This window comes from Denticeps clupeoides, chromosome 11, assembly GCF_900700375.1.
Source record: "Denticeps clupeoides chromosome 11, fDenClu1.1, whole genome shotgun sequence".
NCBI lineage: Eukaryota > Metazoa > Chordata > Actinopteri > Clupeiformes > Denticipitidae > Denticeps > Denticeps clupeoides.
The window spans coordinates 20155447-20176472 of NC_041717.1; the positions used below are offsets into that span (position 1 = coordinate 20155447).

Here is a 21026-nt window from a genome sequence, read left to right on the forward strand (position 1 = left end):
CAGAGAATTAAAAAATAGTGATGCAATCTAACCATGGCCCATGTATCGGGATTGTATCGTATTGTGAGGTCCATGCCAATAAAACCCACATTAACCAACAAACCAGATATTTCTCTTTTTAGTACATTTCAGGGAGCAGAAGAAAATGTGCTGAGTGATGTTTAAAACACATTTCAGGAATGAAACACTGCAGCACAGCACAGGGCGATACAGTGAAATGTGTCCTCTCCTTTTAACCCTCAACCTTAGTGAACAGTGCGCCCGGGGAGCAGTGTGTGGGGACGGTACTTTGCTCAGTGACCTCGGTGGTAGCTTGGCGGTTCAAAAATGTGTAAAATGTCTGGTCAGGATGAGGATCACAGGCTAAATTATAACACGGCTTTGATTTCTGTGAGAATTTTTTTTCCATGTTCACTATATAAATGTAAAAGTAAATAAAAACAAATTCATTTCACTCTTAAGCATTTGATTTAAACTATTAATAATTAACATTATCAGAGCATAGTAATAATGCTGGTCCTACAAAAAAAAAACTGGGTGACATTTTCTTTTGAATCAAATAACATTGACCGTGTACATCATGTGCTGTGACTGTGACGTATGATCACTTTGGATTGGCACAAATCGATGCAGAAATCAAAACAGAATACAAACCGAATGGTTTATTTTCGACATACAAGTTGGAGTAAAGCTCTATACACGTGAGGCGCAGCGATTCACACAAATCACAGTTTACTTCAGAAGAGTTTTATTTAGTTACAAAGAGGATACAAACTGAGTACAAAAGCTTGGGGTGGAGGGGCAGGGTGTTTAAAATCTAGGGTTGACTCCATTATAAAAAGAGCATCGCAGAAAATGAACAGGAGCTGCGACCGAACCAGCGACGACCCGCACAACAATCACACAGTAAAGACAAATAAGAAAAAAAAAAAAAAAAAAAAACAGTCTAATACTGACCGCAGCATGTTCAGGAGTTACAGCTCATTTTCCCCACAGATACACTAGAATAAATGAATATATAATAACTAAAAACCGCAATTTTAAAAGAATTTTGCAGGGGAGGAAAGCTAGGAAACAGTCAGTATTTCTGATTTATCACATTTTCAATGATACTGGATTAATGGAGTACAGTACTGGGATCCCTCAGACCCGTAACCGGCATTTGGATTTGGCACGATATTACACGAGCGCCACGTTCGGCCGCGCTCAGCACGATATGTTGAACCATGTTTTGCTTCTTGAACAAGTGGGCATTAAGAGAGAAAAATAAAAATCTCATCAGTGCGCAATACAAAATAAGCAGCAGGGTCCACACACGGTTGTGAGTCCTTGTTCTGATAAACAGTTGGAAAGCCTTCACTGATCTACAGTTGATGCTTGCAGATCCTCTGACGCAACAACACAAACCCAACATACCCGGTTAGTGCGGGTCCCGCAGTGACCACTAGGCGTCACCGTGGCTCAGCACACGCATTACTGGGCTTTTCCTTCAAGACTCATCACACAGCACAGACAGACGTGAACAGCGCCGGCTGCTTAGCGCGGTAGACAGACGGTGGCGGTAGAAGACAGTAACGAATGAGCTGGGTGACACAGTGACACATTGCAGGGAGAGGGCAGGTCCTGGTCTTGTTTTCCTGCTGACAATGCTGAGTTTATAATGGTGAGAAAGACACCAACCCTGTACAGGGACTATATAGTGTGTGTGTGTGTGTGTGATATAGTAAGTGTGTCAGGTGTTAATGCATGGTTGGTGGTGTGTGTGTGTGTGTGTGTGCGCGTGTGTATATATTAGTACAGCATAAAATAAAAGTGTGCGCGCCTGTCGTGGTTATCTTGCGTTCTGCCAGTTTCAGAGGCGCGCTGCAAGCAGGTACGAATGGTCAGAAGAATCGTTATGGGCGGAGTCCAGGTATGGCAAAGTACCTTCAATGACTGGGAGGGTGGTGCCAGGGGTTTCATCGTCCTGAAAGAAGAAAAAAAAAAAAAAAAAAAAAAAAACATTACAAAAAGCGGAGTGACAAACTATCATAGGTAAAACCCCATGTTAAGGAATTAAGGAAAATGTTCAATTAGCAAGTTCATGCTGCTCCACACTGTCAAATATTGAACTAGTCACAATTCTTTTCAAATTTACCACATTATACACACACGTACTGCTCAGATTACGCTCACACATTTCACTATATATATATGTATGTGTGTGTGTAAAAACAGTGTAAATGCAAAATTAAGCCCTTCATTGTGTATAATCATTATGTTAGTAGAATTTTATGCAAAGTCTAAAGGTTTTTCTTCTTAACCAAGTGGTCCACCTCCATATCCAAAATGGGCTTTCACTACTCTCAGCACTGCACTCTGAAACCCCTTGTTTTCTATGGCATGCGCCCCTGAAGAGCCCCCAGGAAATAGACCAGCGGCGGCGGCAAAGTGACATTGCGTCACATTGTTGCGCACCCAATAGAACTCTCAAGCCAAGATGGAGGAGGGGCTGGTAAGTTGCCTGTAGTGATTTATTTCAACCATATCATCTTACCGCGACATCACAAGAGTTTCATGGATGGGCGGGGCGAGTCTCACACAGGGAGACACAGCAAATATATCCGCCCATCCCTACTAGCTAGTGTAGGAAGAGTCAAAAGTTAAAGTGAAGTGATTGTCACATGTGATACACAGCCGCACAGCACACGGCGCACACAGTGAAATTTGTCCTCTGCATTTAACCCATCACCCTGAGTGAGCAGTGGGCAGCCATGACAGGCGCCCGGGGAGCAGCGTGTGGGGACGGTGCTTTGCTCAGTGGCACCTCAGTGGCACCTTGGCGGATTGGGATTCGAACAGTCAACCTTCTGATTACGGGGCCGCTTCCTTAACCGCTAGGCCACCACTGCCCCCCAAAAAAAAAAAAAAGTCAGGTTACCAAAACCATGATGGCCGTGTGTCTACCACACTTCTCCCACGGTCACTTGATTATTGGCTCAAGACCTACACACCTGACAAACATGACATGAACTCACCTGTGTGCGTGTCGTAGGGGGGTGGGGGTGTTTCAGGGAGGCGGGCATTGGGACAGAGCCCCTCCCCCTTCATGAAAACATCCCTCACCGCCCCGACTGCACACTCAGCCGCTCGCCTCAGTCGTCCCCCGGCTTCATTTTCATCTGGGCCTGCATCTGCGCAATCATCTGCTGCATGCGCCTCAGCTGGGAAATTGCAAACAAACATTTTTACACGTTTAAGTCCTGACCCCACGTCTGATGTGAATGCAGATGCTTTAACAAAAGATCATGGATAAACACAGACTGAAGAATCTGTGCAGTTTGCCATGAGAGAGAAAGAAAGAAGAAAAAAAAAAAAAAAAAAAAAAAAAAAAAACTCACTTCAGCCTCCTTCTCCATCAGGATCTGGTCCTTGTCCATGACCTCCTCCTCCACCACCCTATTGCTTTGAACACAACACACACACAGACACAAACGGACATAAATATGATTGTAACGAAATGGTCGAAAATGGCGGCTTTTTGGCCGACACTGTGACGGAACACAGATCGGAGAACCGCGATAAGCAGTACCGCTGAGTAACACTGTATTGTGCAGTGATAGGCTGAATTATTAAAGTTGTTTCGCAACCAAAACGACAGTCGGGCGCCAGAAGAGGCAACGACTGATCACAGACTCGAACACCCCTCACCTGCCAGCTCTCTTCAGTCTCTCGGAGCGGAAGTTCTCATAGTGGAGGTCCTGAGTCACCTCCTGAAGGTCCTGCATGTGTGTTCTATAAAAAAAAAAAAAAAAAGTCCAATGCAGTGTTCAGAAAGTAGTATTCGACAATGTCTTGAGTGTAATATTCATTGTCTTCTGCATGATGTCAGCTGTCAACTGCTGATCAGATCAACCAAACTCCAAGGGAAGGTTTGAGAGCCACTGTTGTGGACCTAACCACAATTATTTAATCCTGTTTTCACTGTAGATGTGAAAATGTCAATTTTCTATTATTTTGAAGTGAGAGAACCACATGGGGGCAAGTGGCATTTTGCACTTCGAAAGATACATATACTGCCAGAAGCATATGAAGGAAATTAAAGAGAGAGAGAGATATTATTTTCATATACATACATACATACACATTTATTTTCATGCCCATTTACATTAGTAGTAGTACATATGTTCATTCATAGTTTTGATGCCTTCAGTGAGAATCTACCAACGTAAATGGTCATGAAAATAAAGAAAAACACATTGAATGAGAAGGTGTGGCCAAGCTTTTGGCCTGTACTGTATATATATTTTTTTATTCAACTCAATCATTTTGCTCTCTTCTTTTTTTTGGCAAATAACTCGTTCCATGACAGAAGGTGGGCAGATATCGAACTAAACCGCTAAAGATGTAGAGGTGTGCACAGCCGAACCCAGCCTCGCACGAAACTGAACCTCGGTTGATCCAGGACGTCAGGAGGGTTATTATTCACCACGGTAATGGAAGTGTCGGTGGCGGACGATGCGCTAAAGTGGGGTAAACACATCTCCCGTTTCCTCAGTCTGCTGCAGAGGAAAGTGTTTCAGGAAGCACAACTGTCCTTTGGGGGGGTTGGTCTCCTGGGGTGAAGGGCTGTGACCCGGAAGTTTTCCCTGTTCTGGATCTGCCCACTTGTGAGGTTTCAGTCGTGTATGTGTGTGTGTCTATATGAACTTGCTAATAAAACCTACTACCAGTGTGTGCTGTGCCATCATTGATTTCATTAATTTACATGTATTAAATGAAGGACAGCTGGAGATATAAAATGCCAGACCATAACATGTACAATGTAACGTGCATAAATACACAGAATTACAGTGAGGCTGTGTGTGTGTGTTTGTGTGTGTGTGTGTGTGTGTGTTACTCACACCAGCATGGTGCGCAGCTTGAGAAAGTCATTGTGCTCTGGGTTCTCCACCTCCACCACACCCCAAGGGTACAGACGCCCGCGAATCTTCTTCCCCTTCACCTCAATGAGCTGGTTCGAGCCGATTACCGCAAACGGAATACTGGCCTGAGAGAGAGAGAGAGAGAGAGGGATAGTTTGTGATTAAACGCAACCTCTTTAGTGGAGATAATGGACCGGATGGGTGCCGAGTTCATATTCTCACCTTCAAAACACGTGTCTGCTCCTTGAACTCCTCATCTTCATCGGAGTCTGCATCCGGGAGTTGATAGATACGGATTCCGTGCTCGCCGATCTCATCCAGGATCTGTGAGCAGCACAGAAGTGAAACACTTTTGAGTGGTTTGAGTAACATCTCGGGTACGTGGGAACAAACGAGTCCAGAAAACAACCTCCTACACATTCACCTTTTGAAAAAAAGCCGAACACCGGCCCCGAAGGTAAATGATTTAACCCAAAATCAACTAAGACAAGGCCATCCTCGTTACTCACGTTAAACTCACGGCGACATGAGAGAGCAGGCAAAATATTTTTATGAGCCACATCTGGCCGTTACACCCCAATCCCGAGCAGCGCGGCTCGACTACAAATCAGATCACGTAACAGATAATGGTTTGTAGAGGTAATTCATACATCCTGTGAATATCCACAGGGGAAAATAAATTTAATAAAAAAAATTATTTTTTTTTTTTTAAATAAACTCCTTAAACTTGCTCCTCTTGTTGACTGCAAAGAATCTACCAAACTCAACACAGCCTGAGACACATACTAGAAATGGTTAATCTTCATTTGAGTAATTTAAAAGCAAAAATGTAATGAACATTTTTAATTGAACCCCAGCCATCACCACCAATTGCAATGTTATACTGGTTAAAATAATAAAAAGATTTGTTTTTGTCCTTCTAACTATTAAATTTTTAGTTAGTTGGGATCAATCCGGTCCTGAACCTCTGTGACACGTTAAAAAGCCTTACAGAGGCCAGGGACTGAAGGCTGAATTCACTACGCAACTCGTAGATGCACAACCACTATGGGTCAGTTTCCAACGGAGTGCTCCTTCCAAAAAACGCTTTTAAAAGGAAGAACTAGGCTTAAACCAGTGATACAAAATATGGTGATAAAGGCTACATGATAATAATCTGCATGAAAGTATCTGATAATTCATCAAACAGCCTCTGCCCTATAACCTCAGGGTGACCTCCTGACCTCCCTTATCTCACCAAGTCAGTTTGATATTTCTAGGGTTGGGTTTAGGATAGAAAAATCACGAGAGCAGGACGAGGAGGGGCTGTCCATTCAACTCGGACGAGCCAACGAGCAAATGATCTCACCACACGCGAACGTGTCATCGCATCCTACAAAAAATGGCCAAAAGGCGATGACCAGAGCGGCACGTCCCGTGTTTTGGCCGAGACGTGACGAGAACAAGAAAGACTGAGCCGACTGAGGAACCTGAAGGAACATGGCGTATGTAGTGTGTGTGTGTCTGTGACCCCGCCTTTAATTAAATGCTCCCCAGGAGGCCACGTCAGGCTTTAGAGGGACAGGAGTCTGGAAAAACAGCAGCAGTAGAACCGGTTAGAACCCCCTGGCGGCAGCGGCTGCTGCTGGGAAGCGGGTCACCGACTTCAGAAGGGCCAGTGGGGTTGGGCCGTCTGTTGTAAGCACCTGCGGGTCCAACTGTTTATTATTTCAAAACATCAAAGCTGTTTTCGCAGCGCAGCCCACGCTCACAATGCAGCGCCGCGCCGCGGCCAAGGGACCCCGCGAGACGTGGCCTTCCTGGCATTCCGTGCCCTTTCATGTGTTCTCAAAACGGGACAGGAACCCGGGAAGTACTGCTGCTTCTGTCCAAAAAAAAAATAAAAAATTAATTTTATTCCCTCCTGTTACAGTACAGGTTGTTTTTTCAGCCAGGGTGTGTGTGTGTGTGTGTGTGTGTGTGGAAACATTGTTGCACGAGGGAACTCCAAATAAACACGGCACAGTCAGCAGGGTGGGGAGTGTGTGTGTGTTCTGTAGAGTTGGACATACACACACACACACAATCATGGACCACGATTGCATCGCCTTCAGTCACATGACCTCACCGCCCAACAAGGCGAACAGGCCCAGAATTGTGGGATATTTGGGAGACTCGGCCCAAGAGGAAAAATAAACAGATAGTCACACAATGGAGGGGACGAAAGGAACAAACAACAGGAAGCGGGGGGGAAAAAAAAAAAAAAGGAAGATGCAGGAGCGCGACACTCACATGCTGCTGCCGAGGGGAGAGGACGAGCGGCGCTGCTAGCGGCTAATCTGCGCCTCCGCCGCACCCTTGAACAAACAGCGCTGCCGGGCCCGGTGCAGCTGGGGTGTTTGTTCAGGTGCGCCCCGCAAAAAAAAAAGCTCTGCAGCTTGACTGGTTCGCAGCCAATTCACTTGACTCAGAACCCCAAGACTGCAGAACGGCCCGGGACGCGCTGGGCGAGGTTCAGGAGGAATTTGTCGAGGGGAGGTCCAAGACGCCTGACTGAGTTGTTCCCGGATCAGGACTTGTTCCCAGAACCCTGTCCCCAACAATTTAATCTTGGCCTTCATCGCTTTCCAACCTGCCCCATGCATCATAAGGTTGTTAATCACCCCGATACTAATTAAGATATAGGCTTAATTCCTCCAAAAAGAGGAATGGAAGCACCTGGCTCGTAGTCAGAAGCTGTTGCAAAATGAGTCAATCATAATAATAAGCATAAAACAAATGTGTTAGCTATCATGCAATTATATATGGGTTCCTATATTACTTTTAGTCGTTTTAAAAGGAACAGGATCAGCAGTGTAAAGCGTAATCCAATGTCATTATACAACTTGAACTACATTGGCCCCAATTTAAGCCTGAAAAATACCTCTAAAAAAGTGCTGTTGCCTGACAATTGATGGCACCAAATAGTACCAAACAGTGGTAGCAGCCTAATGGGTAACACACCCAGTCTCCCAAATATCCCACAATTCTGGGCCTGTTCGCCTTGTTGGGTGGTTAATAGTGGTAATAGCCTAGCGGGTAACACACTCACCTATGAACCAGAAGACCCAGGTTCAAACTTACTACCATTTCCTACACATTTACAGCATTTATGAGACGCCCTTATCCAGAGCGACTTACAATCAGTAGTTACAGGGACAGTCTCCCTGGAGCAACTTAAGGTTAAGTGTCTTGCTCAGGGACACAATGGTAGTAAGTGGGATTTGAACCCGGGTCTTCTGGTTCACAGGCGAGTGTCTTACCCACTAGGCTACTACCACCTTACACTTAATCCTGAGTGTCTCCAGGGGGGGACTGTCCCTGTAACTGATTGTAAGTCGCTCTGGATAAGGACGTCTGATAAATGCTGTAAATGTAAATGTAGATGTAAATAAGACTGTGTATTTTTACATCGAATCCCAATCCGCCAAGGTGCCACTGAGCCAAGCGCCGTCCCCACGCTCCTGTCATGGTTGCCCACTGCTGACCAAGGGTGATTGTTAAATACAGAGTTTCACAATGACCATCACTTCACTTCAAACACTCGCTGTTAAAACACTGGAGGGATGTGTCCCAACCTTGTTATACCAGTCCTGTAAGCAGCGCCATTGCAACACGAACCTCGGGTGAAACGCACCCCCAGCAACAGGAGGTCAACTCGAGTGGAGGGTGGTGCCCGGGGGGCAGCGAATGAGGGCCGCCGTGCTTGGCCTGGCAGGGGGACAGCGGCTAGCTGTCATCAACGGCGCTTAATTGAAAAGGGAAGCGAGCCTCACTGGGACCCGGTCGGATTTGTTTGCTATAGGATGCATTATGAATTAGGACCGTGCGTTTGTGCTGCCAGAGCAGAAAGGCTGCTTTACTCCATCAAGGACCATCTGGAAGGACCCTGGCATCTTTCATGGCTGCCCACTGCTCACTTAGGTGATGGGTTAAATGCAAAGGACCAAGGGCAGAGAAAGCAGTCATTTTTGCTTTATGTGTTAAGAGTTTTAGAATGATTACTTTTGGCTGAATTATATGAATGATGTGAAGTACGTCCCCTCATTTTTATAGATCACATTAACACACGTTACTTTCCTATTCAATAAAATGTTCAGCTTATATGTTGTTTCTACAGGTTTCTGTCAAAATTGGTAGTAGTGGGTGGTAGTAGCCAAGTGTGTTACACACTCGCCTATGAACCACTTCCCCACTTCCATTGTGTCCCTGAGCAAGACACTTAACCATAAGTGTCTCCAGGGGGGGGACTGTCCCTGTAACTACTGATTGTAAGTCACTCTGGATAAGGGCTGGTAAATGCTGTAAATGTAAATTGCTATTCAACTGGCAATATCTGGGAATATTGTCAATACCTGAAAATATATTGACCAGATCATCTTGACCGAAGAAGTCAAAACCTCTTGGCAAGATCACGTTGCATTGCAGGCCACAACCGCTCCAAGTTCACACAGACAGACATCTACCACTGTAATCACAGATGCCCATTATCTGCTCCAGGTTCCTCATTACAGGATTACCTGACGAGTGAGATGCACACAAAATCGTTAAAACGCGGCAATAACAACCGCGGCGCACTGCACAAAAACACGGCAAACTCGGGCGGAGACGGGTTTCTGTTTTCTGGGCGACGATGAGAACACTGGCCCGACTGCGCATAAGGGAACAATACTTGGAAGCTAAAATGCAACCATGAGGCCAACATACGAAGCTCAAGTGTTCCAGGCTGGTACCACTGGGGAAACATTTTATAAAACAATTAAGAAAACTTCAAACTTTTGTATTGCAGAAAACAAAGGAAAACTGTACACTTTCCGGTACAAAGCGGTACAATTCCACCCTCGAGGACGCATTTGTTTGTGCGATATTTATTGTTGTACCCTTTCTCTGGAGGCGTCATGGAGTACAATCATGTGGGCAACGAAAAGAAAAAAAAAAAAAAAAAAAAAAAAAAACCTCTTATGTACAAACGAAGGCCAAATTCCCTCGTCATACAGTACATCCATGCATAAGAATACATAATGAAACCAATTCCTACTGAACATTTAAAGAAAAACACTAACAGCCAAATTAGACACCAGCCAGATGGCAGGTCAAGTATAATTCTAACGTCAGCAATTTTAACTTTAATTTTTAGATCCTATTCACGGCAAGGTTTAATAACATAACGTTGCAAAATGAAACAATATAGACAGTAATCCCGCATGGCATTGTGTTGTTGCACCAGCAGCTATTTGCTGGTATCCTGTACTAATACAAAAATTTATACGAAAAAGTTAGTCGCGTGAAGTTTGAGACAAATTAATACGTGACTAAGTAGCTTGTTTTGACAAAAACTACTTCACATCCTTGTCCGAAGGCGAACTGCAGGTCTACGTGATTGAGACGCCCTCGGTATGGGGCCTGCCTCATTATAGTCGGACTTGTGAGAGAACCCAAGTGAAATGACCTCAGACAGAGAAGCGGAGATCAAGCAGGGAAACGGGGGGGGATAGAGGGAGAGGTGGAGAGGGGATGCAGGCGAGATAAGAGCCCACTGTGCCAACAGCTAACCCCCCCCCCCCCCCTTCTAGTGCTAAAACATATCGCAGGAAACTCATATTGTTCTCGACAAGCTGTTTCCACCTCAATAAACCAGACTGAGGACGGGGGGGTGGGGGGTGGGGGGTCATCTGTAGGACCAAGACAAGTTGCTCTTCTTTTATGGATTCAGACAAAACCTGAAACAGTGATACGTAGCCGTGGTAACTACAGATTGTAAGTGGCTCTGGATAAGGGCGTCTATTAAACCTTTAACTTCAAATTTAAGGTCCTACTCTCAGCAAGGTTCCTGTTTGAAATGTAGATATTCTGAAGATACAGCCAATCAGCGGCCACGCTGCCATAGGCTCAACACTGGAAAGACATTGACAAATGACTTGGGAAACGTCATTTAGTGGACCAGGATGTGGCTCCCATTAGCGAGATAGCGAGCAGCCCAATTTAGTCATCCATGTCTAACAAGCCTCGTGCTTTTCTGGGTGTCTGGAAAGGGGCGAGCGAGTGAAGGAGGGGGAGAATGAGTCTTAGCGATTGAGATGTTATGATCATACACGCGCGTACCCGCACGCACACACGCGCTTGGATACATGCATTGAAAATTAAACAGTGGGACAACAAAGCGAGATCAGAGAGGCAGGATGTCCTATTTACACGGTCCTATTATACACAGATTTTAACATTATGTGCAACAGGACCACTCAAGGAGAATACACGCAGTTTGGCTGTCACGCAAAAAAAAAAAAAAAAAAGCTTTCTAAATAGATAACCTAACAAATAAGTAAATATATCGTTCCTGTACATAAGTGTGAAAAAAAGCAAACAAACTTGGTCAGGTGAACGAACAACATATCGATAGGCGAACGAACTGGGTCAGATGGATGAACGAACAGCATATAGATAGGCGAGCGAACTGTCATATGAACGAACAGCATATCGATAGGCGAGCGAACTGGGTCAGATGGATGAATGAACAGCATATAGATAGGCGAGCGAACTGTCATATGAACGAACAGCATATCGATAGGCGAGCGAACTGGGTCAGATGGATGAATGAACAGCATATAGATAGGCGAGCGAACTGTCATATGAACGAACAGCATATCGATAGGCGAGCGAACTGGGTCAGATGGATGAATGAACTGGGATAGGTGAACGAACAGCATATCGATAAGCGAACAAACTGTCATATGAACGAACAGCATATTGATAGGCGAACGAACTGGGACAGGTGAACGAACAGCATATCGATAAGTGAACAAACTATGTCATATGAACGAACAGCATATCGATAGGCGAACGAACTGGGTCAGGTGAACGAACAGCATATCGATAAGCGAACAAACTATGTCATATGAACGAACAGCATATCGATAGGCGAACGAACTGGGTCAGGTGAATGAAAAGCATATCGATAAGTGAGCAAACTGGGTCACGTGTCTCACCTCTTGGGTCACGCCCACTCAACCAGCATTTCTGTATGTTACTCTTTTCACACTACCAGTATATGACAAGTTATGATCTGAAATCACTATTGTATATTCAATGTTTCCTGTTCCTCTGGTCTTTATGAACAAACAGGCATACTTGCGTTCACTTATTCATGTGAAAATGGGCAATAAAAATAATATTTCACCAGCAATCCTCAAGTCAGCCACTTGCCAACTTGAACTTAAAATAATGATGAAAACATCCGGTGGGAGCTCTGGCTCAAGTGCTTAAAACTGATATAGCCATTCGCAAAAAAAGATTCCTACCGTTCTAAATGTTCTCATTTTGCTCCTTCCGAATGTGTGTTGGACTACAGTATGAAAATTCGCTGTAGAGTAGGGTAACTGCGTCTGGGCAGATACTCACCCTCCTCTTCAGACGATCTCTTTCGCGCAGAGTCAGCGTGTCCGCTTTAGCGATGACCGGAACGATGTTCACTTTGCTGTGGATGGCCTTCATGAACTCTACGTCCAACGGCTTCAGCCTGCAGTGCGCGCACACACACACACACACACCAACACTCTTCAAATCTTTAAAGACCAGCCTATTTTATATGGAATATATGGACATAAGAGTAGCTTAGAGAGTTTATTAATTTTTTTTTATTTATCATGTCATCCTTTCCCCCTCAAAATAGTCATATAAATATTTATGCACAGCACATTGCCATGCAACTTCCTATAAAACATGCTTTATAAATAAAGCTAGACTTGAATAATGTGCTAAATGTGTATTGAATTGTTTTATTGCATTTTGCATTTTATATAGTATAGTACATTTGGAACGAAATTGTTTGTTCACTCTTAATGCTCTTGAACAATAAACCTGATTGTGACTCTGATGCTCAGAGGAAGTCTGTGTTTGTGTGTGTTAGATGTCTGGGAGCATTAAAGGAGTGTTTGTGTGTTACTCGGGGAGAGAGCAGAAGCAGCTGTGAAAGTTTTCCTGTTTGTATACATGTTGTGCAGGTGTGTGAGTGTTACCCGTGGCCGAATGGGGAGATGAAGTAAAAACAGCAGTGCACTCTGTTGTCCACAATGTGCCGGCGGTTCAGCCCACTCTCGTCATGCAGGTAGCGTTCAAACTGGTTATCAATGTACTGGATGATGGTCTTAAAGCTGGAGGAGGGAAGCAATGGAGAGACTATAAAACACACCCTACACCAACTCTACAATCAGGCAAAAGCATTCACTTCAGCGTACAGCTGTCCACATGTCAGTTTAATTCTGTTACTCATTTAGACCAGCAAACACACACACACACACACACACACACACTTGGCCAGGGAGAATTGATTCGTTCGTATTTGTGGTTGACTGTGGATCCGGAATTCCTTCTGAAATTCTTTGGAATTGGGCCCAGTAACATCGGGTAGAAACTAGAAAACCCAAACAGGGGAGGGGCGACTCCACGCTCCACAGAACACATCGGGCCCGACTCCCGCTCCCACACGAGCGCAGAGATATCTACACTGCCCTGCACACACCTGCAGAGCTTAAAACACAGGTCAGGAGCACAGAGGATTATAGAGGTCCAGACAGTAATGAATGTGGGTCAAACCGGCGCCTGTAATTAAACGGGAATATCCTGACGTCAACCCAAAAACAATTTCACAATGATTTTATCCTTCTGCTGGAAGTTTGAAAACAGGATGAGCGCAGCCAACCTGCTGAGTGCTCGAACACACACACACACACACACACACACACACACACACACACACACACACACACACACACACACACACACACACACACTCTCTCACCAGTCCTGGCTGTTGATAGCATCTCCATATCCAGGCGTGTCCACCACGGTAAGGCGGAGCTTCACGCCGCGTTCCTCGATCTCCACCGTCGACGCCTCGATCTGCACGGTCCTCTCGATTTTCTCTGAGAACGACATGCAGACGTGCAAACAGTCAGAGTTCTGCATCGGGTCTACAGTACAGGTACATATACCGGGAATAATAATAATAATAAAGAATTCCCAGATGTACTTTGATTTTTTTGGATGTAGGCAGGAAGCATTTCTATTACAAATAAAGTTTGTGTCCATTGTGTCCCTGAGCAAGACACTTAACCCCGAGTGTCTCCAGGGGGGGACTGTCCCTGTAACTACTGATTGTAAGTCGCTCTGGATAAAGACGTCTGATAAATGCTGTAAATGTAAATGTTATACACAACTTATCAATTATTCCATGCCAACGTGGGTCTATTTTTACAGCTCAGGCCCTGGTCGGCTCTTGTCACCACTGGCTGTCTGCTCAACTGGATTACAGCGCGGACCTCCTCAGCACAGACGGGATCAGTTCAAAGGCCTTCCCTCCGGCTTCAAACAAAGCCTCGGCGTTCTCCGGATTCCAGCAGGACTTTTAATATGAGGAGTGCTGGAGGTCATAACTGGCATTAAAATGCTCTCTATATTAAAGACAACTTCATAAGCTGTATTAAACGGGGACGAGCAGTCTGAGGTCCCAATAAGCAGAGTGTGTTACCTGCAGCTCCAGGTATGTAGCGCTCCGGGTACAGGTCGGTCAGAAACAGGCTGTTGATCAGGGTGGACTTGCCGAGACCAGACTCCCCTGTGAGGAACAAAACAATAACTCACAAATTAACCTATCTGTTTGTATTAATAAAGGTCCCTGTAATGAAAATGTGACTTTGTGAGATTGTTTAACATTATTACCTAGCCTGTCTATGGTGCCGCAGTGGCTAGAAATGGCATCATAAGGGGACGAATAAAAGGTTACCTCCCCTTTCTCATGCTCTTTTTGCACAGAATTTCCTACCCCTCCCCTAAAAAATCTCCACCAAGAGTCATGTCTTGAAAAACGTGCAAAGCTGCTTCTTTTTTTTTCTTTTTCCCCCCATTACATGAGACCACCAGTGGGTTCCACCAACAGAACCACCAGTGGGTTCATCAAAGTGGCTGTAATTCTTCTCCAAATTTCAGAAAGATACTTCAGATAAAGTATTAGGGGACCAAGACCGGTATAAAACCCAACAAAAAAAAAATGTTAGGGACCTTTAACCTTCAATTGAAGGTCCAATTCATTGTGTAGTCACACGTCCGCATAGATGGCACTTACCCACGACCATGAGTGTGAACTCAAAGCCCTTCTTAACAGACTTCCTGTGCACCTGATTGGGCAGGTTAGCAAAGCCCACATACCCAGCTGTTTCAGGGAACTGCAACGAAATTGGAGGAAAAAGGTGAAACACTGCCACATACCGTTAAATATTGCTAATGATTATTGCTGTACATCAGTGGTGCATTTCAGACCAGATATGATTTAAGCATAGGACAGATGTTCTACATAGCTGGGCTACAGTGCCAGTCCAGTACCTGGAACAACCTAATAATGAAGCGCATTAAGTATGGGCCTCAAAAGGACGGGTAAAAGAACCCATATGAGGGTTCCTAATAAAGTGGCCGCTGAGAGAATAAGGTCCGGTCGTGACGCAGCCGCTCACCTTGCCTTTCTCTCCACTTTGTGACATGGCCACGGCAGAAATAAACCTGCGAGACACAAGAGAAAGGAAATGTTTCTGCTTTACAGGAAGTCAAAAGGAAAACGGTTTACAGTGGCGCTCACCGTTCACAAGTAAAAAATAAAAAAAAAGAAAGCGAGCGAGCGTACGTGCTTTGGCATGTGCGCGGCCAGGAACGCGAGTGGAGATGAAAAACACACATCTGAGGGGAGGAATGACTTTCATCGGCTCTGATGGAGAACAATGCTGTTTATCGCTTTCCTATGAGCCACACACACACACACGCGCGCACACACACACACACACACACACACACACACACAGAGAGAGAGAGAGAGACTCGGAACACCATCTCACACCCCCGCGCCTGGGTGGCTTTGATGAAAACCAGATCACGCGGACGCCCCTGCTCATGTACCACCGCACGTCAGATGCTGAAAAGCGAGGTAATTAAACGAGCGCATTATCGGCGTCGTAATCGCCATGGCGATCGCAGCGAGACGCGGCTCCGGGTGGGACGAGAACTAGCTGACGGGCGCACGCCTGCCGACTTGGAGCTCGACACTTACATGCACGCCGCTTTTAATAGACCCCACGCGGTCAGGCCTTTACGGGGAATAGGAAATGCCTTCGCCGCAATCCGGACCGCACAATGGAGCGGTCCGAGGGGTCGAAAGCACTACGGAGGCCAGAAACACTTTGATTCTAGTCCAGGTTCTTGTTGCCGAGCGCCACGCAGGCTCGAGCTTTTAGAAAAAAAAAAAATGTAAAAAAAACACACACTTCTTCCAGTCTTACGCACGTTTCACATCTTCTCCCGTCTTGGCCTTGTTCTGGGATACGCCACCGTCTAGTTCGTGCAGGTCAGATCTTTTCAATAGTGGCCTACGGTGCAACGAAACTGACTCGTAATCGGAAGGTTGCCGGTTCGAATCCGCCAAGGTGCCGCTGAGCAAAAGCACCGTCCCCGGGCGCCTGTCACGGCTGCCCGCTGCTCACCAAGGGTGACGGTTACATACAGACGACGCGTTTCGCTGTGCCGTCACTTAAATTTCACTTCACACACTACACACAGAAAGCAAACCAAATAGTTAATTCAGAGGAAGACGGTTCAGGTAAGATACAGATACTAGACCTGTGAGAATGAGTCAATTCTGTACTCGACAAAGTCTTCTGGTACGAATATCTGAAAGTGAAGTGATTGTCACATGTGATACACAGCAGCACAGCACACGGTGCACAGAGTGAAATTTGTCCTCTGCATTTAACCCATCACCCAGAGTGAGCAGTGGGCAGCCATGACAGGCGCCCGGGGAGCAGTGTGTGGGGACGGTACTTTGCTCAGTGGCACCTGGGCAGATCAGGATTCGAACCGGCAACCTTCTGATTACGGGGGCGCTTCCTTAACTGCTAGGCCACCACTGCCCTAAACAGAAGAAAGCATTTACCCAATCACCCTTGGAGCAGTGTGTGAGGACGTTTTTTTTTTTTTATCAAGGGCACCTCAATGGCACTTTGGTGGCACAAGAACCTTCTGGTTAGGAGTCTGCTTCGATACCCACGCCTTCCTCAACGTAGCAAAGCATCTCCAGAAGCACCACGGCAAAGAACATGAGGAGTTTGTCAAATCACAAACAGCGGACAGCCAAAAGAAGAGTGTTGTATTAGGGTATGGTGCTTGGTTAAATAAAAGTCTCTGGATCGGTGCTACCCTATTCCAAAAAAAAAAAATGCCCTTCTCCTCCTGAATCGAGCTCTAAAGCTTACGTTCTACGTTCATGTCCCACGGGGGTTCTTGCACATTGTCAGAAAATCCTTTCCGTGACTTTTCTTTGAAATTTCTCTCTGAAATTTCGGTGCAAATGTGAATATAAATAAACAAAAACCCGAAGAGTCAAATTTACCAAAATATTGTTAAACCAAACGCGACAACTCTGAAAAGCTCGATTTACAGGCCGAGTAAAATGGACCCGGACCCACTACGTAAAACCTGCGCTAGTTTTGAACCTTGTATTTGTAAAAGTAGAAAGAAGAAGAAAGAAAGAAGAAACTTTGTGCGGTGCAGAACTACATACTTCATGTTATACATTCATGAGTCAATCAGATTTCGGTGACTTTTTCCACGACTTTACATGTTTATTTCGTATTCCAAAAATTTTCAAAGCCTGGAAGTCCCATGACTTTTTCTGGGTTTTCGATGGCCGTAGGAGCCCTGGTTCTAGTCCGGTAGCAGGCAGGAAGTGGGGAGGGTGATGGAGGGTGGGGTGTTTGGAAAGGAGCGGAACCAAATGAATGTCCTCTCAGGAAAATTTAAACCATTTGCTTCATCTGGAAACGCGAACAGTAATGTTTTCTTCCAAATTCTGAAACCTTTGCAGAGCGGCAAATGAGTGCAGTTTGTCTCTGAGTAATCGGGGTCGCTTTTGGGCCACAAAAAGCCGCGCCTATCCTCCCAAACAGCCAGACTACTAACAGGCGTGCAGTCCGCACACTTTACTCCCCGCCGCCACGGGTCAGGGGTCAAAGGGCAGATCCCCCCTTTTTTTCTCCCCCCACTCCCATCGGCGGCTTCCGCTCCGAGTCGTAACATTTACTGTGCAGTGAAAAGAAAAAAAAAATTCAACATCAGCGCAACTTTTCTAATGAACGCGAGGCGCACATTCGCCACGACACCCACGCCCTTTTTAAAATCAAAAAAGGAGACGGAAACGACATTCAAGATAGAATGCTCGTCCGAAAGCCCGGGGAAAGATATAAAGAGTCCGAATTAAAACGTAGAAGCCGTTTTTATATCCATTTCCTCGCGAGTTTAGTCTTTTCCTTCAACTGTTGCTCGAGTCGCATCCCAACTCTCGTTTCCTGTCAGCGCGGCGACGAGATTCTGAACTCGACTAAGCAGCGCCGAGAGTGAGTGCGGTCCTTACCTCCGTACCTCTCAAGAAACGATTCTTATTATTATTTTTTAAAGAAATCTGTTAAGTTTGTCTCCTTCTCCCGCTTCAAACTGCCACAGGCCGACTCAGGGAATCCGGAAATCGGCGACGCGCTCCGCCCTTATCCCATAATCCCCCTCTTCGGCGCTCAGGACCGGCCGCCATTTTGGCTCGAAAGGAGAACCGTTGGCGGGGCGGAGCCAAAATGTCTGCAGAGCCCCGCGGTTTCCCGATGACGTAGACGCGCTCTCCGTCCGACGTAGCGGTAACTCGTGGAACCAAATAACGACCAGAACGTTGAACAAATGCAGTATTTTTAAAATCCGGATTTCACCGATACGTGTGAGCTTTATTTCTGTGTAAAAGCTGTGTAAAAGACGGCAAAAAACTGCTGCGGAACTGTATAGTCGTAACAAGTAGTTTACAGTACGATTACAGTTACAGAAAAAAACTACAACAATATTAATTGAATGTAAAATGTTTTAATTGCACATTAAAGAAACGTGTGTTCACGTACATCACTACAAAAAAAAGCACTATTGTTGAACAGAAGCGGTAAAATTCCAATTGAATTCCACTGGAATTTTCTCAATAAGCAGCCAGTGACCAACGACTGACATTTACATTTACGGCATTTACCAGACGGCCTTATCCAGAGCGACTTACAATCAGTAGTTACAGGGACAGTCCCCCCGAGACACTCAAGTGTCTTGCTCAGGGACACAATGGTAGTAATTGGGGTTTGAACCTGGGTCTTCTTTATAGAAACTACAACAGAGTGAATAAAAAGACTGTATTCATGTTTGGGGGTCCTAGTGAACCAGAATCGATCACTTCATCGATTTGTAACATGGAAGCACGTTGTAAGTCGCTCTGCCAAATGCCTTAAATGTAAATGTGGTGGTAGTGGTCTAGTGGGGTAACACACTCGCCTATGAACCAGAAGACCCAGGTTCAAACCCCACTTACTACCATCGAGTCCCTGAGCAAGACACTTAACCCTGAGTGTCTCCAGGGGGGGACTGTCCCTGTAACTACTAATTGTAAGTCGCTCTGGATAAGGGCGTCTATTTTGCCACTATTATCTCCACCTGTAAAAAAAAACCCAACTCTTTCCCTCTGTCGGGTTGAAGTTCTGCGAGTCCAACGTAAAGGCACCGTTTTCGTCTGCGTGATCGCGTCCCCCAGCTCGTCCCCCCGCTCGTCCCCCATTGGTCCGGGCGGAATGCGGCGCGCCGCGATTGGTGGGAAGTTTCTCCTCCGACTTGAACTGTCGGTGCGCGTCTCCTCTCCGGCGCTTACTTTTGCGCGCCTGGCCACGGGAGGCAGCTGGTGATGTAGCCGCCCTCCTTTCTTCTCCGGACGCGTTTGAAGACCCGCTCTTCTTCTAGAACAGGGACAGGGGGCGGGTGGCCGGACTTGGACTCGGACGCTCGTTTCAGGGGGGAAGAGAAGGAAAGAAAAGGAAAAATGGCCTCGGCCGGACTCGAGATCCTCGGCTTGGCCCTCAGCGTGGTCGGGACCCTGCTGGAGATGGTCGCCTGCGGCCTGCCCACCTGGAAGGTGACGGCGTTCATCGAGGCCAACATCGTGGTGGCGCAGACCATCTGGGACGGCCTGTGGATGTCGTGCGCCGTGCAGAGCACCGGCCAGATGCAGTGCAAGGTGCACGACTCGGTGCTGGCGCTCACGCCGGACCTGCAGGCCGCCCGGGCGCTCACCGTCATCTCCTCGGTCATGGGCATCGTGGGCCTGATGGTGGTGGTGGCCGGCGCGCAGTGCACCAACTGCATCCGCGCCGACGCGGTGAAGGCGCGCGTCGTGAACGCGGGCGGCGCCATCTACATCGTCAGCGGCGTGTTCGTGCTGGTGCCGCTGTGCTGGATGGCGAACAACATCATCACGGAGTTCTACGACCCGCTGGTGCCGGCGTCCATGAAGCGGGAGATCGGCGCCGCGCTCTACATCGGCTGGGCGGCGACGGGGCTGCTGCTGGTCGGCGGCGCGATCCTGTGCTGCTCGTGCCCGAGCGCGGCGCGCAGCGGCTACTCCGTCAAGTACGCGCACGGCGGCGGCGGCGGCGGCGTCGGGGGCGCGCAGGCGTCCACCAACGGGGGCTACGACAAGAGGAATTACGTGTAGAGGACTACAACTAACGGTTCGCGACTAGACTCCGTAGATCCGAATGTGTAGGCTGTGATGAAAACGTGTGGTTTTTTTTTTTTTTTACGCAAAAAATGTATAGTTACGCTTTAACAATTCTGTAAAAAAAAAAAAAAAAAAAAAAGCGACGGGCGATAATTAATCAGATTAATTAATGCGGGTGTTGATTCTTCGGACGGTCCGGACGTTTACTTTCTCGCTCCTTTTTCCTCTCTTTCCTTTTTTTTTTGCCATTTGTAAAGTGTATTGATGTGTTTATACGTCAGTGTTTTTTGTTTTGTTTGTTTTTTGAATAAACATTTTTATCATAAACGCGCGTGCGTTTCACTACGTGAAGTTCGAACAGTGAACGGACTCGCTGGAAAGGGACACGCCCCCCTGCTCTGATTGGACGACGACGACGTCGCTCCGATGACGCGGGTGTTTTCGATAAATACTTTTTATTGGCGGATTCACTGCGTTTTTTTTTGTTTTTTTTTTAATAAGGC

At 46.3% G+C, this 21026-nt stretch overlaps 2 protein-coding genes across 4 annotated transcripts; one reads left to right on the forward strand and one right to left on the reverse strand.

The window, feature by feature from the left end:
- Nucleotides 1-731: 731 nt before the first annotated feature.
- On the reverse strand, nt 732-18518 carry zgc:63587 (septin-2). Of its 3 annotated transcripts, none has more exons than XM_028995713.1 (13): nt 18367-18518; nt 15425-15470; nt 15040-15139; nt 14446-14532; nt 13717-13840; nt 12935-13069; nt 12318-12435; nt 5127-5228; nt 4884-5029; nt 3691-3774; nt 3381-3444; nt 3018-3203; nt 732-1966 (listed from the first exon to the last, which is right to left on the reverse strand). In XM_028995713.1, exons 2-12 carry the CDS (start codon nt 15449-15451, stop codon nt 3135-3137), a joined length of 1056 nt encoding a protein of 351 aa, XP_028851546.1. In that variant the 5' UTR covers nt 15452-15470; nt 18367-18518; the 3' UTR covers nt 732-1966; nt 3018-3134. The 3 variants fall into 3 exon arrangements, with proteins under 3 accessions (XP_028851546.1, XP_028851543.1, XP_028851544.1); XM_028995710.1 differs by having other exon boundaries at nt 3381-3453; XM_028995711.1 differs by having other exon boundaries at nt 3381-3453; nt 18375-18506.
- A 967-nt stretch (nt 18519-19485) lies between these two features.
- cldn5a (claudin 5a) lies at nt 19486-20670 on the forward strand. Its single transcript, XM_028995563.1, has one exon. The coding sequence runs from the start codon at nt 19846-19848 to the stop codon at nt 20515-20517; it is 672 nt and encodes a 223-aa protein (XP_028851396.1). The 5' UTR covers nt 19486-19845; the 3' UTR covers nt 20518-20670.
- The last annotated feature ends 356 nt before the right edge of the window (nt 20671-21026 follow it).

What these genes read in the sequence shown, in the direction of transcription:
- zgc:63587 (XM_028995710.1), bottom strand. Translation starts at nt 15,451, where the DNA reads ATGTCACAAAGTGGAGAGAAAGGCAAG. An exon ending in ATCTCCCCATTCGGCCACGG is followed by an intron (nt 12,436 to 12,934) that starts GTAACACTCACA and finishes CGCGCACTGCAG; the next exon opens with GCTGAAGCCGTTGGACGTAG. An exon ending in GAGATCGTCTGAAGAGGAGG is followed by an intron (nt 5,229 to 12,317) that starts GTGAGTATCTGC and finishes TGCTGCTCACAG; the next exon opens with ATCCTGGATGAGATCGGCGA.
- cldn5a (XM_028995563.1), top strand. Translation starts at nt 19,846, where the DNA reads ATGGCCTCGGCCGGACTCGAGATCCTCGGCTTGGCCCTCAGCGTGGTC.